Raw genomic sequence first — 15,808 nt, 5'->3', positions numbered from 1 at the left:
CACACACCGACATTCACATACACCTCATATATAGAATCAATTACAATTTATATTTACCTTCTGGTCATCACATATAGTGCCGTCTGTTACATAGGTATTATCTGGATCTGTGACTTTTGAATCCTGTCTTGTAGCTGCTGACATACATATATGGCCACCAAGGTAAGTATATTGAACATCAAAATTTCTCGTTTCCGTTATACGTGTATTTGTCCAGTCACAAACTAGCTTTGCACACAAGGTGTTACTGGCAATATAAAGAAGAGAAAATTCCCCATATGTCACTTTGGAACACAATTTTTTAGGTAAATAACGATTAAAATATTAGAATAAAACATTACTCAGAACATAACACCAAGCTACTCAGAGCATATTCCATATTATTAAGTGCAACACATAAATTTATCCATATGTACAAAATTCATCTCTCACTTGAATTAAGTGACTTATTGCAGAAAACACATACACACAAACACATACATGCATTTGGGAAATAGGTAGGTTTTAAAATACACACTAAAAAGCACATCGAATTTCATGACAGTTTCCAAAGTCATCCTGTAGAAAATTCACTTCTTCTGCACATAGATACGTTCCACTTCTAGCAACTGAAAATAAAAAGTTCCAATTACTCATCTTACAAAAATTAAAACTAAAGTATGGTACATTAATACAGAGACATCTAGACAGCAGCAATATCCAATCAATGGCGTCTACTGCAAGTATTTCATGTTACCTACTGGCTCTTCCAGAATGAGAAACACTCCCAAAAAACTACCCACTTGAGAAAAAGTGGTATCATCTTCCAGAAATGGCTTAAAACTCAGTCATTTATTTTCTGATATACAATTCTAGTAATCTATTTCCTGTATACCAATCTCATGAAATTTGCCTAACGGTCTGTTCTCTTTGTGTTATATTTACTAAGCTTATTTTGTTCTTGACATAATTCAAAGGTATTTTGATTTGCAATTTTATTTTCAAATTTGGATTTAAATAAACAATATATTTTTGTGGATTTTAGGGTGAGTTGCTGACTTTAGAAAAACACAGTTCCAAAATGAACCCCTGAAAATCACACACAGCTATTACATTTTCCAAATAACTCCACACACTGTCTAGCTGGATCTCGACATACTCCATTATAGCAATAGGCGGTTTTATTGTTACATGGTTCTAAATCGATAGCTTTCATGTCTGGCACACAGTTCTGAGATGTTCCAGTGCAAAATTCTGTAAAATCACATGGATCAATGCTTCTCCGACATATATGTCCTCTTGGGAGCAGCTGTGAGGGAAAAATAAAATTGGGGGGAAGGAATACATTTTATTCAAATGATTTGAAGTGCTTCCCACATGGCAATGAATCAACTCTTACCACACTATTCCAAGCAAGGTATTATTATCTGCTATTATAATTTACATAAACTGTCATTATAGTTAAGAATCATGAGAGGCTAAATGAAATGTCAAAGATCACATACTACTCAGTACAGGAGCAGGGGTGATATAACTCAGATTCCTGATTGATGCTATTGACGTTAAGCACAGCCACTGTGCATGTTATCCACTGAGCACGACACCCTTCTTTTGAAATAATTGACTCTATGCTAACCTATTATGAAGTTTAAGTGACCATGAACATAATGGCATCAGGTCACACCCAACACCATATTCGGAGGCAAGTATGTATGTGATGTTCTGAAAGAGGTGGAAATGTTAAATACACAAGTCAGTGTCTTTTTTTCCCATCTGGAAATGCTGCATTGCCTTTCAAGTAGTTTTGAGCTCTCTCATTGTTCCTAGTAACTTCAAATGTGAGAACAATGGTCAATTAAAGGTGGAGTCCAGTGACGGAGTAAGGGGCAGGAGGAGGCTGTTACCAAAGCAGAGGTTCAGGATGAAGTCTTTTCACAAGGCTGTTGCTCAGGTTTCATGATTGGACCTAACTGTTTGAAACAAAGGACCCTGTTGATTTACTAAGATTATATATATATATATATATATATATATATATATATATATATATAATTGAAACAAATATTTTTGTAAAGTATCAACCAAAAATGTAAAAAGATTAAGTGAGAGCACTGTGTTTGTAACTCTGATTTAGATTCTATTACATTTTAGCTACTTAAATAAAATTATACATTTACTTAAAAGCTCTAGAGAACTGGATCAGAAAAAATCCAAATGCCCATCAATTTTCACCTCAGTTTTTAATAGGATCTAGTTAGTGAAAGCGTTCATAGTTGTAATGCTGTGGTTATACTAAATACTTACTTCAAGATCAATAGAAACTATGTTATATCAAGGTTTGCATATTTGTTTTTCAACTTTGGGTTTTGGGGACAAATTAGACTCCTGAAATTCTGTCCTAATTCAGATACTAGTCTTACTCATATTTATAAAATATGGCTGAATGGATATCATTTTCATTTCAAGCAATTTTTCTTTCAGGACGTACTCCATCTCTACCATGAGGGGTTATGAATTTTAAATCTGCTCTGACTCAGGATGATAATCAGAAAACTTCTCCCTAGACACAGGGAAAGGATCAGTGGTGGAAATTTAACTCAGCAGGATGAGTCATGGTTTCTTCTATTAGCAAGCAGAGAGGCAGATGTTGGCAAAGAAAGGATCTCTCTACTCTTCTGAAATATTGTACTGTGGACTAGACATGCCAGGAGATGCAATGAGTTATCTCTGTTACACTTGCAGAAACCTTGTTTGAGACCTGTCAACGAAATTGCAAGGATATGCAACAGAATAAGGATTCTATTGTTCCTGTTTGAATATTCTCCTGAGCACTAAGTAAGACTCATCTTTTCCTAAGTTTTATAAGTGCTTGTTTGTTCTCCTTTGCTTGGCCATTATCAAGATACAGCCTTTTGTGACAGCAGAGAGTATTATGCTAATAGAAATAAGCCAGTCAGAGAAAGACAAATACCATATGATTTCACATACTTGTAAGTGAAATCCAATGGACAAATTAAAGAAACAAACAAAACAGAAACAGACTCATACATACAGACTGACAGCTGTCAAAGGGTAGAGGTGCTGGGCACTGGTTAGAGCCGGGGAAGGGATTACACAGTACTAATCGGTAGCTGCAGAATAGCCACAGAGCTGCAGTTTGCAGCACGGGGAACACAGTAAAAACTGTGGAGAACGCTGGGTGTGGGGCCAGGTGGGCCACAGGGAGTCCACTCTATGAGGTGCATGGTTGTCTGACCACTTTGCTCTACATCTGAAACTGGTGATGAATGGAATTAAATTTAAACTATGGCTGATCTCTCTCTATAAAACCTTAATATGCAAATAGACCGAATAGCAGAACAAACAAATAACTGAACAACCGGTCGCTATAATGTGAGCTGACCACCACGGGTCATACACGAAACATGGCAGATGTCGGCAGCAGGTGGCTGAGCACTGAAAATCGTGGGTGTCTGCCACAGTGGGATGATGGAGCAGGTGAGCAGGTGTGACAGACCAACGAAGGGCACTGGTTGCTGTCATTAGGGAAGCCTCTTGTGATTACTGAAAATTCTTTGCTCCCGCATGCCATGGTCCTGCCCAGAGCTCACACCTGCTGCCAGTGCCGGCTCTGCTTGCACCTGCTGCTGACTCTGGAGCCACTGCTCAGACCAGCTGCCGGCACCCAGCGCCCAGCCCAATCGCTTGGCGCCATCAGCGGGTGTGAGCAGTGGCCACTGGCCGCATTCGCCCCTCAGGGCTTCTTCACTGCCCCCTGCTCTAAAGGGGTGATTGGTGCCAGTAGTCGCCTCTTGCAACTGCTGCCAGTGCCAGCCCCGCTTGCACCCACTGCCAGTGCAGGAGCCATCAGTTGCACCCACTGCTCGTGCTGGCCCCGCTCACACCAACAGCCATTGCTGGAGCCACTGCTCGCACAAAATGCTGGCACCAGCCCCAATCGTTCCACGCCATCAGCGGGTGTGAGCAGGGCCAGTGCCATCAGCACATGAGAGCAGGTCTTCCAGCAGACAGGAGACTGGGGGCCATGGCAGGAGGGGTGGCTGGGGCGCAGAGGATGGGCTGAGACCCGCCCCTGTGCTGACTGCAGCCTTATGGCCCACAGTGCCTTTCAAGGTGCATGAATTCCTCCATTGTGCCACTAGTCCTATATAATAAAGAGGCAATATGCAAATTGACCGTCACTCCAACACACAAGATGTCCACCCCATGTGGTCAAAGATGGACGCTACAAGATGGCCAGCAGGGAAGGGCAGTTGTGGGGGACTAGGCCTGCAGGGCAGCATAGCTAGTGGTGACCAGGCCAGCAAGGGAGGGCAGTTAGAGGAAATCAGGCAGGCAGGGGAGCAGTTGGCAGTGGAGTGGTTAGCAGGTGATTAGGCTGGAAGGCAGGTGAGCGTTTTGGAGCCAGCAGTTCTGGATTGCTGTTTAGGCTCAGTGGGATCGGACCTAAACAGGCAGTTGGACATCCCTCTAGGACAGTGATGGCGAACCTATGACACGGGTGTCAGAGGTGTCATGCGAACTCATTTTTTTGGTTGATTTTTCTTTGTTAAATGGCATTTAAATATATAAAATAAATATCAAAAATATAAGTCTTTATTTAACTATGGTTGCAAAGATCAAAAAATTTCTATATGTGACACAGCACCAGAGTTAAGTTAGGGTTTTTCAAAACGCTGACACGCCAAGCTCAAAAGGTTCGTCATCACTGCTCTATTGTTCCCAGATTAGAGAGGATGCAGGCTGGGCTGAGGGACACACACCACTGCCCCCATGCACAAATTCTGTGCACCGGGCCTGTAGTAATAGAATTGAATACTACTCAAGTGCTAAGTGTTGGTTATGGTTTGATTGATTTTCATGATAAAACAAATTCCAGACTATGATAATAGTATTTTTTAACCACTATTTAGAAAATAAAAGAACTCTTCAGCTTATTCTTCTAAAAAGTGAAGTCATGTAATGTCAAATGATATTGTAGTCCCTTGATATTTAAATAACAAAAGCTGTATATCTGGAAGTTTTCACCTTTGTTGTTCAACTATAACATTAAAATTATACTATATCTAAGGTGTTAAAAAATAGTATCAGAAGCAAGCCTTATTTCAATTCTTAGTAAGCTTGAATTTAAAGTCCACATATAGTTAGAATACTCATATCTTTAAAAATTTCACAGATAAATAAAGTATATATAAGAAATTCATAATAAACATCATATTGTACAAATTTTTTAAAAAGATACAACTGACCACTACATAACATGTATTATACAGTACCAATTACATTTTTTTAAATTGCATATATAATTGTCTGTGTACTGGTTAGAAACAAGTTATTCATTGCTATATTTGAGAAATACAGATGGTTACTTGCCGGGAGCCGGTCCATGCTTGCTGTTTCAAGGGACCTGGCATATATGGCATACTGTTCTTAATATGTTTGCTCACCTTCTTGGCACTATGTGTTTTAACCAAGGTCTCTGAGAAAGGTTATTTCCCCAGGTAGGGATTTTCCCCTGAATTTAGGGAGGGAATAAAACCTCTTAACTAAGTGCCAGGTGGGTAATTAATCACTTTAACTAGGAACAATCATGCTTAAGCTACATAATCTTTACTCCCTGGAATGGAGATAAGAAACGCCCTAACCTTTGGAATAGAGATTGATAGGATTGGAATCAACTGGTATAAATACAGATGTAACAAGTCAGAACTTAGGAGACAGGAAGAAGACAGAACCAAGAAGAAGACAGAACCTAAACGGAACCTAGAGACAGAAGAACTTCGCTGGAGAGAACATGGCAAAAGATCCTGGACTGAACCTGACTACAGAAATTGGCAAGAGAACCTGACTAGAACCTGGTGACTGAACCTGGCTGGAGAACCTGGACAGAACCTGGCTGGAGAACCTAGTGAGAGAACATGGCTACAGAACCCGGCTGGAGAACCTAGCAAGAGAACATGGACACAGAACCTGGCTGGAGATACTAAGCAGAACCTCTCTGGAGATCCAGACCAGAACTTGGCTGGAGATCCTGGCCGGAGATCCTGGCTAGGCTGCTGATCAACTGAACACTGTCTCCGTGCTATCTCTTCTTCGCCGACTATGTCCACACCTTTGGGGACCCCTGGACCTGCTGGGGTTGGACCCCAGCAGTTAAATTATTGTCTTCCATATCTTTGCACTTCGATTTATTTCTATCTAAATAGAAACGTCATTTATAAAACACTAGAGGCCCAGCACAGAAAATCATGCGTGTAGGGTCCCTAGGCCTAGCCTCCTGTGATCAGGGCCATCTCTGCCCGTTCACCAGTCCCCAAGACATATGCTGCCTCCATCGCTGGGCTGTCAGGCCTTTGGGATCACCAGTTCATCCCTGGCTGCTCAGGGACTCAGGCCTGTGGGAAAGTGTGCGCCAGTGACTTCACTTCCATGCGCGTGAGCCAGCTGCTGATGGAACGCGCTGCCTGCTCCGGGCCACTTACGCGGGGACCGCCACCACTGCTGCTGGGGCGGCACATGCGCATGGAGGTGAAGTCACCAGTGCATGCTTTCCCACAGGCCTGAGCTCCCGAGCAGCCAGGAATGAGCTGGTGATCCCAACAGTCTGACAGCTGCCCGGTCCCCCGTCACCCACCCCCATTCCCCCATTCACCATCACTGATTCATCGGAGCCTGCTGGCTGGGGGCAGGGACCAAGAGGTCAGCCATTCAGCCGGCTCACCAGTCCCAGTCGAACTCTGCCACCGCTCGAGGGCCAGGGGTTAAGGACGGAGAGGTGGTCAATGCCACCTGATGGCACCTGGTTGAGTGGTAGTTTTGGTCATGACACTATGGCCTCTGGCCTTTTATTATAGAGACTAGTGGCCCAGTGCATGAAATTTGTGCGGGGGGCGAGGGGTATCCCCCAGCCTGGCCTGCACCCTCTCCAATCTGGGAGTCCTTGGACATCCCTCTCATAATTCGGGACCACTGGTTCCTAACCGTTCGCCTGCCTGCCTGCGTGATGGCCCCTAACCGCTTCTGCCTGCCAGCCTGATCTCCCCCTAACAGCTCCCCTGCAGGCCTGATTGAAGCCTAACTGCTCCCCTTCTGGCCCGAACTCCCACAACTGCCCTCCCCTGCTGCGACCTGCCTACTCCGCTGGGACCCGCCTCCTCCGAGCGAGGCAGCAGAGACACAAGGACTGGCCTCCTCTGCACCACACAGAGCCGCAGAACTGCTAGGCCTCACCACTCGGAGCGGGCCACGCCTCCTCTGTGTGCATGGCCATCTTGTGGCAGCCATCTTCTGGTGGCCATATTGTGGCAATGTCGCACACAAAGGCCACCTAAGCTGTTATTAGTATACATTAGATTAAATTGTTAAAATTTGAAAATGAATTGGTGTAATTAGCCCACTTGAAAGTAGAAAAGAGAAGAAAAAAGGAAGACTTTTACCCTTAGGGCCAATAAAGAAAGAGAGCAGTCTTAAATGAGAGCAAAAGCAAAGTTCTATTCTAACACATATAAAATTAATGAAAACCAACAAAGTACATTTAGCTCTTGCCCTGAAGCTTTTAGCAGCTTATACTGTGGATTTTCACTCAACCAAATGTAGTGATTATCTCCATTTTAAAGAGCTTGGGATGTAGGTAAATGGCAATGGACTGTTTAGAAAAGCTGTATTGCACTGGTTTGGAGACAAAGGTCAGGATGAGAGCTCTAATGAAGGGAAAAGGAACAAGATTTACTGCTAAGAAGTAGAAGCCCTACACTGGACTCTACATTCATGTGCCTTAGGTACAACTGACCATTGATTCTAATTACTAACCCACAGAGTAAAAATGAACATATATAGAACAAAGCAGAATAATGTTGTGAGAGATTTCATTGAAACAGAAAATATCTCTCTTTAATCCACTTTTATGTCCGTCATAGACTCCTGAAAGGGACACTAAATGAGGTGCTATAATGATGCAAACCACAGAAGACAAAACCTAACCAATCCCCTCTCAGATGTGGCTACAGAGAAAAACATGAATGGAAAACTTCCCAAGAGAAATCAATTCAATCCTCCACTTCTAGGCTAGGAGTCCTTGACCAAGGCAAACTTCACTACTTTATATGCTACATATTCCACATAGATTCCTTTTTCTAGTATTTTCAAAATCAGGTTTTTAAAAGTACTGTCTTTTATTGGAGCATTGCATGTCAACTGTGTGTTAGCTGGCTCATTTACAATTTTGTCGTAAGTTGTTTCATGCTGAAGAGCTTCACTCAGGCAGCACCGTGAGGAATTCATAGCACCCAAATAATCTAAAATTGGTATTGAGTGCAATAACTAGATGGATCTTGAATAGAAAATGAAACAATACAGGGAGTAGTAGAGCTAAATAGTAGGTAGAAAAAGACCTAAAGACATCATCTAAATTCTAAAGCCAACAGTGCGTGAATAGGGTACATAAAGTAGCATATTTGAAAGATGTGTAAAAACAAGTTTTTAAAAAGCTAAAGCAGAAAGAAAGCACAAGAGCACAACAATTTCATGAGGTAAAACGGTTATATTTAGAAAGCTTACCAGACAAGTTTTATTGTCACAGCATGGTCCACTGCCACATTCTGCAGATACAGTGAGTGTACAAGTTTCAGAATTACAGCATTTTGTAAAATCACATTCCTAAAAGCAAATACAATCAAATTAAATAATTAGAATTTGCCATCAAATAGATTTTATTTGTCAAAATAAACTAATGTTTGTCTCTAAGTTAAATACAATTACAGTATAATTTTTACTTCTGTATTTACTAGTATTTATAGCACTGCTTCATTTGAAATTATGATATTTTCAATATAGAAAACGATGGTAATAAATTATGCATAATTACATGCTCACAAAATTGAACTTTTACTTATTTTATGCAATTAATTTCAATCCCATTTGGTTTTGTAAACATATACATACCAATGAATTTCTACATTTATATTTTTTTATCAAATACACTAGAGGCTTGGTGCACAAAAATTTGTGCACTCAGGGGTGTCCCTCAGCCTGGCATGTGCCCTCTTGCAGTCTGGGACTGCTCGGGGGATAACCACCTGCTGTCTTAGGCCCACTCCCCAGGGGATTGGGACTAAGCTGGCAGTCAGACATCCCTCTGGCAGCAAGGAGCCCTCAGCCCTCAGTGGATGCCCACTTGCCAGTGGAGAGCAGGCCTAAGCTGAAGTCAGGCATCCTTAGCGCTGCTGAGGCGGGAGAGGCTCCCACCACCACCGCTGTACTGGTAGCCATCACCTGGCATGTGGCTGAGCAGAGCTCCTCCTGTGAGAGCACACTGACCACCAGAGGGCAGCTCCTGCATTGAGTGTCTGCCCCCTGGTGGTCAGTGTGTGTCATAGTGACCAGTCATTCCCAGTCGTTCTGCTGTTAGGGTCAGTTTACATATTATCCTTTTATTATATAGGATAGAGGCCTGGTGCATGGGTGGGAGCCAGCTGGTTTACCCTGAAGGGTGTCCCGGATCAGGGTGGGGGTCCCGCTGGGGTGCCTGACCAGCCTGGGTAAGGGGCTGAGGGCTGTTTTCAGACTGGCCACATCCCCTTCAGGGTGGGGGTCCCACTGGGGTGCCTGGCCAGCTTGGGTGATGGGCTAAGGACTGTTTTTGGGCTGGCCATACCCCCTTCAGGGAAGGGGGTCCTGCTGGGGTGCCTGGCTAGCCTGGGTGAGGGGCTGATGGCTGTTTGCAGGCTAGTCACGGCCCCCAGCCACCCAAGCTCCCTGTGGAGGCTAGCTGGAAGCAGTTTTCTGGGGTTTATTTATCTTCTATAATTGAAACTTTGTTGCCTTCAGGAGAGGCCAGAGCTGGCCAGGGCAGGAAGGAAGCTTGGCTTCCTCCATTGCCAGGACAACCAAGCCTCCTGCTTGCTCCAGCTCTGTGGCTGCCGGCCACCTTCTTGGTTGGGTTAATTTGCATATAGTCGCTCTGATTGTCTGGTGGGCATGCCTTGGGGCATAGCAAAGGTATGGTCAATTTGCATGTTTCTCTTTTATTGTATTTCCATATCAAGTCTTCCCAAGAAATAATTTTAGAAATGTATAACAAGTTATGATTGTGATGAAATATGTGACAAAATAGAGGTTTTTAAATTATAATATTTTGGTATTATAAGAAATGTTTCAGAGAAAATTGTTGTCATTATTTGTTTAGCTCTAAATGGAAGAAAATTTTACCTATGGACCTGGAGAACATAATACTGAATGAAATAAAACAATGAGAGAAAGACAAATACCATATAATTTCACTCATATGTGAAAGCAAATGAAGAAGCCGAGCTACTAAGAAAAATAGAAACACATTCATAGGTAGAGAGCAGGCATTCATCTCTTGTGATGGGGTGGTTGGGGTGTTCAGGGAGGTTGGCTGGGAGTTGAGGGATTAAGCAAAATAGAAAAAAAAATAGAGAACGATAGAGAAGGCAGTAATAAGAGGGTAGTTATGTCAGTAAAGGCCTATCTCAAAAACAAGTGAAATCCCAAATAAACAACTTAGCATTCCATCTTAAAGAACTAGAAAAAGGGCCCTGTCTGGGCTGCTCAGATGGTTCCAGTGTTTTCCAGATACAATAAGGTTGCAGGTGTGACCCCTTGTGGCGGCACATACAAGAATCAACCAATAAATGCGTACGTAAGTGGAACAACAAATCAGGGTTCAAATATGCCCATTCTGTTTACAGTCCCCTTTATGAAACAATGCAAATAATTGGGTGAGAAACCACCCCAAAAGTTCCATATAAACCAAATGGCCTCTTACAGAGATAAACCACAAATAGGAGACTGTCCATCTGAAAAAAAAACAAAGAAACAAACAAAAACCAGAAGTAGCCCACTTACTGATTACCTAAATAATAAGATCACTAGGACCCCTCCCTACAAAACTCACCCCATGCCAAGAAAACTTAGTTTACTGGAGAAACAGCATACAAATGCTCCTCCTACAATATTGATGATAAACTGCTGACACTTCAAAGCAGTGAATACTGATGAAAATGTGTAAAAGATATGAAAAGACCATTCAAGCATAAGAAAACCAAAATAATTAAGATATCCTCAATTCAAAGTTTTATATGCATATATACTTCTTGACATAGCACATTCACCTATTGGTATACACCTTAAGAAATGCAGGCTCATGTACAGCAGCAGGGATGTGCAAGAACAGTCATAACTGCATGAATCTTAGTAGCCAAAGAGTGAAATGAATTTAAATTTTTATGGACATAGAAAGGATAAGTTATAATATTCATAAAATTAATACTAAGAACAATGAAAACAATTGGATTATACCTACCTTAAGGAAACTGATAAACATGACAAGTACAATATTGGGTGAAAGACCAATTTCTTAGATGATGTAAACCATATGATTGTAAGTTGTAAAAAGGTAGTAAACAGTCAACCAAACCAAGTTGCATAAAGATGCAAAAAATAAGATGTAAAACTATGATGAGCAGCAAAGTACTGAAACAATTACCATCAAATACTATATGTTGGTTTGTGGGAAGAGGCATGTTATTGAGAGAAGACACACAAAGAACTTTGGCATCGGTAAAATTTGTTTTGGCCTAAGTGCAAATTATTCGGGTGCTTATAATTCATTACACTCTCCATCTATATTTCATGTATATACCTCCTGTGTGTTATATATCACAAGGAAATAATGAGAATGACAAATATTTATTGCTAAACAATCATAGGTAGAGTACTGCCTTTCAAGAGTACTGTTGTCCTAAAATATAGTTTAAGGAAATAATTTTAGAAGGAATCTTTGACATATAAAAAACTAAAGGAATGGTAGGTAAAATAAAGTAACTATGTTTTAATAAAGTCTTCAATGTACTTTTTACTATAAAGTGTGAGGTGACAGAAATGAAATATTAACAAACATTGTAGATAAACTAGTTGAGTCAGAAACACTGTTATTTTGGAGAAGGTAGCCCAGATATTGTTAAACATTAAATAAGCATGGTAAAAATGAAAACATAATAGAAAGAATAATCACAATAATTTCGAAGGTGATAATCTTATAAATCAAATACAGATTAAATAATAAGTGAAAACAATGTAGATATTGAAGGTAATTGTATAGAAAAACTAAATGATAATAGAGAAATATTGGGGACATGCTAAATGAAAGGAAGCTGGTGTGTGCATACCGATAGAGACAGAGACAGAGAGATAGAGAGACAGAGATAGTAATGGAGATAGAGGTAGATATGTCTGACTTTAAAACAGAAAGCAGCATTAGAGATAAGATGACTCACTATTTGATGGTACAAAGTTAATATCTTGGAAGGTATAACTATTGTAAGTTTGCACCATATAAAACAGCTTTAAAATATAAAGAATGAATTGAGTAAATTCTAGTGAGGAAGAGGCAAATACAACTGTATCATTGGAGGTATCAATATAATTTCTCAAGCGCTGAGAGGTCAAAAAATCAAAATTAATAAAAATACAGAGATTTTGAGTCATTCACTTACAATTGTAATGTAATCAAGATATACGGATTTTTTTCCCTAATAATTAGAAAGCCTTCATATTTTCTAGAAAACCTATATTATTCACAACATCACAATGAATACATATATGAAGACAGTCACAACCAAATTCACTGATTAATTAATTATCTTACCAAGCACAACTGAAAAAAAATGATAGCAAAAAATAAGCCAAAACCGGTTTGGCTCAGTGGATAGAACGTCGGCCTGCGGACTGAAGGGTTCCAGGTTCGATTTCGGTCAAGGGCATGTACCTGGGTTGCAGGCACATCCCCAGTAGGAGATGTGCAGGAGGCAGCTGATCGATGTTTCTCTCTCATCGATCTTTCTGACTCTCTATCTCTCTCCTTTCCTCTCTGTGAAAAATCAATAAAATATATATTTAAAAAAATAAATAAATAAATATAACAATAGTGAATGATGCATTATGATTTATTCAATTCTGTTCAACCAAGTTAAAATAAATGAAGTTCCGCAGATTCAAGGATGGAAATTAAGAGATGAGAGGGTAAACAACACACGTTGTATAACTTTGGGAACCAGTACTCACTTGGGAAGAATTCAGGAGATGATTTAGGTGACCATATTGTTGAGGGTGCTAGTTTTTATGATACAGAAAGGTGAGTGTTGCTATTAATGGTTTCACAATGAAGAAAATCGTATTGAATCCATGGTACACTTACCTGTACTTACTCTATACTTAAATTCTTCAAATATTTCAAATTCAGGATGAGTCTGTTCTCACATGCCCAATATCTCCATGTCTTAGATAGTTGTTGAAATGGTGCAGCATTTGACAAAAAGCCCTTCCCTTTTGTATCACAATCTTATAAGCAGAAAAACAAGACTTTTGCTACTCATTAATGATTGACACTAACCTCTGGAGGGCCACAATCACATTGCTCTTCCTCTTCCACAATTCCATTGCCACATTCTGATGCTCTTCCTTGGACAACCACTTTTGAAATGGTTGGATTTTGAAGACATTCAAATTCAGGCTGTGAAACTACACGTTTAAATTCATTCACGCTGCAACTGCTAAACACCTTTACACCATGGGAACGTCTAAAATTAAATTATATTCTTCAGATAAATGGAGTAAAATCACTATCAAACTAACACTCTTCAATATGGCACTACATATTAATTCTGTACAACTTCAGACAGAGAAAAACAAGGAGGGGAGAGTGCTCTGATTTTTAATACAAGTCATAGAAAATGTGAGCAATGAGTTCATTTATATTATAATTTAATATAATAGAATTCTAGAAAGTAGAGGAAGTTAAAGTGACATGAGTTAGGGATATATTAAAACACAACAGTGCTTAACACACAAAAGTTCTATTTAAGTGGATGAGTCAAAGATTTCTGAGCTCCCAGGTCAGTGAGATTTTTAGAGGTCCCACTGTGTTAATTTATTTTAATTCTGTATTGATTAAGGCAGTGGTCAGCAAACTGCGGCTCATGAGCTACATGTGGCTCTTTGGCCCCTTGAGTGTGGCTCTTCCAGAAAATACTGACTTCTGTGCATGGGCCACGAAGTTTCAATCTCACTGTACATGTACGCCCGCACGTGGTATTTTGTGGAAGAGCCACACTCAAAGGGACAAAGAGCCACATGTGGCTCACGAGCCTCAGTTTGCTGACCACTGGATTAAGGTATTACATATGTGTGCTTATCCCCCCATTGCCAACCCCCGCTCTTGCCCTCACCCCGCTAGTGTCTGTGTCCATTGGTTAGGCTTATATGCATGCATACTACCCTTTTGTTTGATCTCTCCCCCTTCCCTCAACCCCCCTCCCTTCCCTCTGAGGTTTGAGGGTCTGATCGATGCTTCTCTGTCTCTAGATCTGTTTTTATTCATCAGTTTATGTTGTTCATTATATTCCACAAATGAGTGACATCATTGTGTTCATTTTATTTCCTCGTGCACATCTACTTACTTCATGCGGGTCTTATTTTGTTAGTGAATTGAACCCACCTGCTGGTAACTTTGGTGTGTTCCAGTTTGGGAAACATAGATTATGCTTTGGTTTTTTGTTTGTTTTCCTACTTTTACTCTTTATTTTGTCAGAAACTTGGCGGGACTAAATTACCATCTGACTTCCATCTTCTCCCTTTTCTTAAGACATAGTCCTCCCCAGGTATGGAACCATCCTCTCTAGTTCTAATATTGTCTTCCTTTCTATGACAAGCCCGCAAAGCTCCATCTTAGACCACCTCTTTCACTAGTTTCAACTTCATTCTAAATGAGCTGTCCATGGTTTTAATTCCCATCAATATGCAGATGGCTCACATATTCTAGATCCCTTGTCCTCAGAGATCCTAACTGTGCACTTAACTCATAAATGACTCAGGGCCCCCGATACAGCATTTAAAACTGCCTCAAGATTTCCCACTTTCTCCTTTCCGAAAACATTTGCCTTTTTCACTAAACATTTGCCTTTTAATTAACTTGTGATATCCAAAAATCTACAAATAATTCTTGACATCTCCACTTCTCTCAATCTTAATAAATTGATGTAATTATGATAATCATCTCCCCAATATTATTATTATGATTTCCCTCTGTGTATTTTTTATTCATTTTTAAGATAATTTTTATTATCCATACTGTAGAAATCAATTTAAAATGTGGTTTGTTACATTGATCATAAAATCCCACCTCTCGCATCATGATTACACAATCAGGCTCTTTCCTACATACCCCATGTTAGTTACTTCTGGACTTCTTCCCCTGACTGATTGTTCTTTAGCCTCCTTTCAGTTTACTTTATTTTCCTTATGCCTTCTATATATGTCCTTATAGTCCAAGCCATGTCTCTTGCTTTTCATTGTCATCCCCTTAACCCCTCAATCTCTTCTTAATAGTCCGTTGAGTTTCTCAAGCTTGTTGCCATCTAAGATTCACTCGCCTGCCCTCCCTCAATGGTATTCAATACGTTCTCTAGATGAATAGATTCATTCCTTCTCTTCAGGTCCCTACAGAATTATTTCCTAGGCCACATTACTACTATTAGAAAATTTCCTCTCCCTATGAATTCCCTATTTACTCCTTCTGGGCACCTATCATTAGATGTTTATATTTTGTTTATTCTATGGACACTTTTTCTTCCTGTCCCTAATGCACTAATATTACATATTTAGGACTTACTTACCTTGTTAACCATTGGTAAGGCAAGCACACAACCCCGCAACACAGCCAATGCCCATTACATTTTCAAAATGAATCAATAAGTTTCACTTCAAGACTATAGCAAGCCCCAGAAAGTCA

At 40.4% G+C, this 15,808-nt stretch overlaps 1 protein-coding gene across 1 annotated transcript in view; it reads right to left on the bottom strand.

The window, feature by feature from the left end:
- The window catches only part of LOC308512648 (A disintegrin and metallopeptidase domain 3-like), a gene marked incomplete at its 5' end in the record, with an annotated part of 51,275 nt that overhangs the window by 34,330 nt on the left and 1,137 nt on the right, over positions 1-15,808 (bottom strand). Inside the window, 5 exons of the mRNA XM_081082248.1 lie at positions 58-247; positions 518-608; positions 1,093-1,288; positions 8,557-8,655; positions 13,412-13,598. Coding sequence (XP_080938374.1) covers positions 58-247; positions 518-608; positions 1,093-1,288; positions 8,557-8,655; positions 13,412-13,598 — 763 coding nt within the window. The remainder of the gene's footprint in view (positions 1-57; positions 248-517; positions 609-1,092; positions 1,289-8,556; positions 8,656-13,411; positions 13,599-15,808) is intronic.

Source organism: Myotis nattereri (genome assembly GCF_964212035.1).
Source record: "Myotis nattereri genome assembly, chromosome: 2".
NCBI lineage: Eukaryota > Metazoa > Chordata > Mammalia > Chiroptera > Vespertilionidae > Myotis > Myotis nattereri.
The sequence above is the reverse complement of the archived record's forward strand: the minus strand, read 5'-3'. Positions and strand labels throughout refer to the sequence as shown.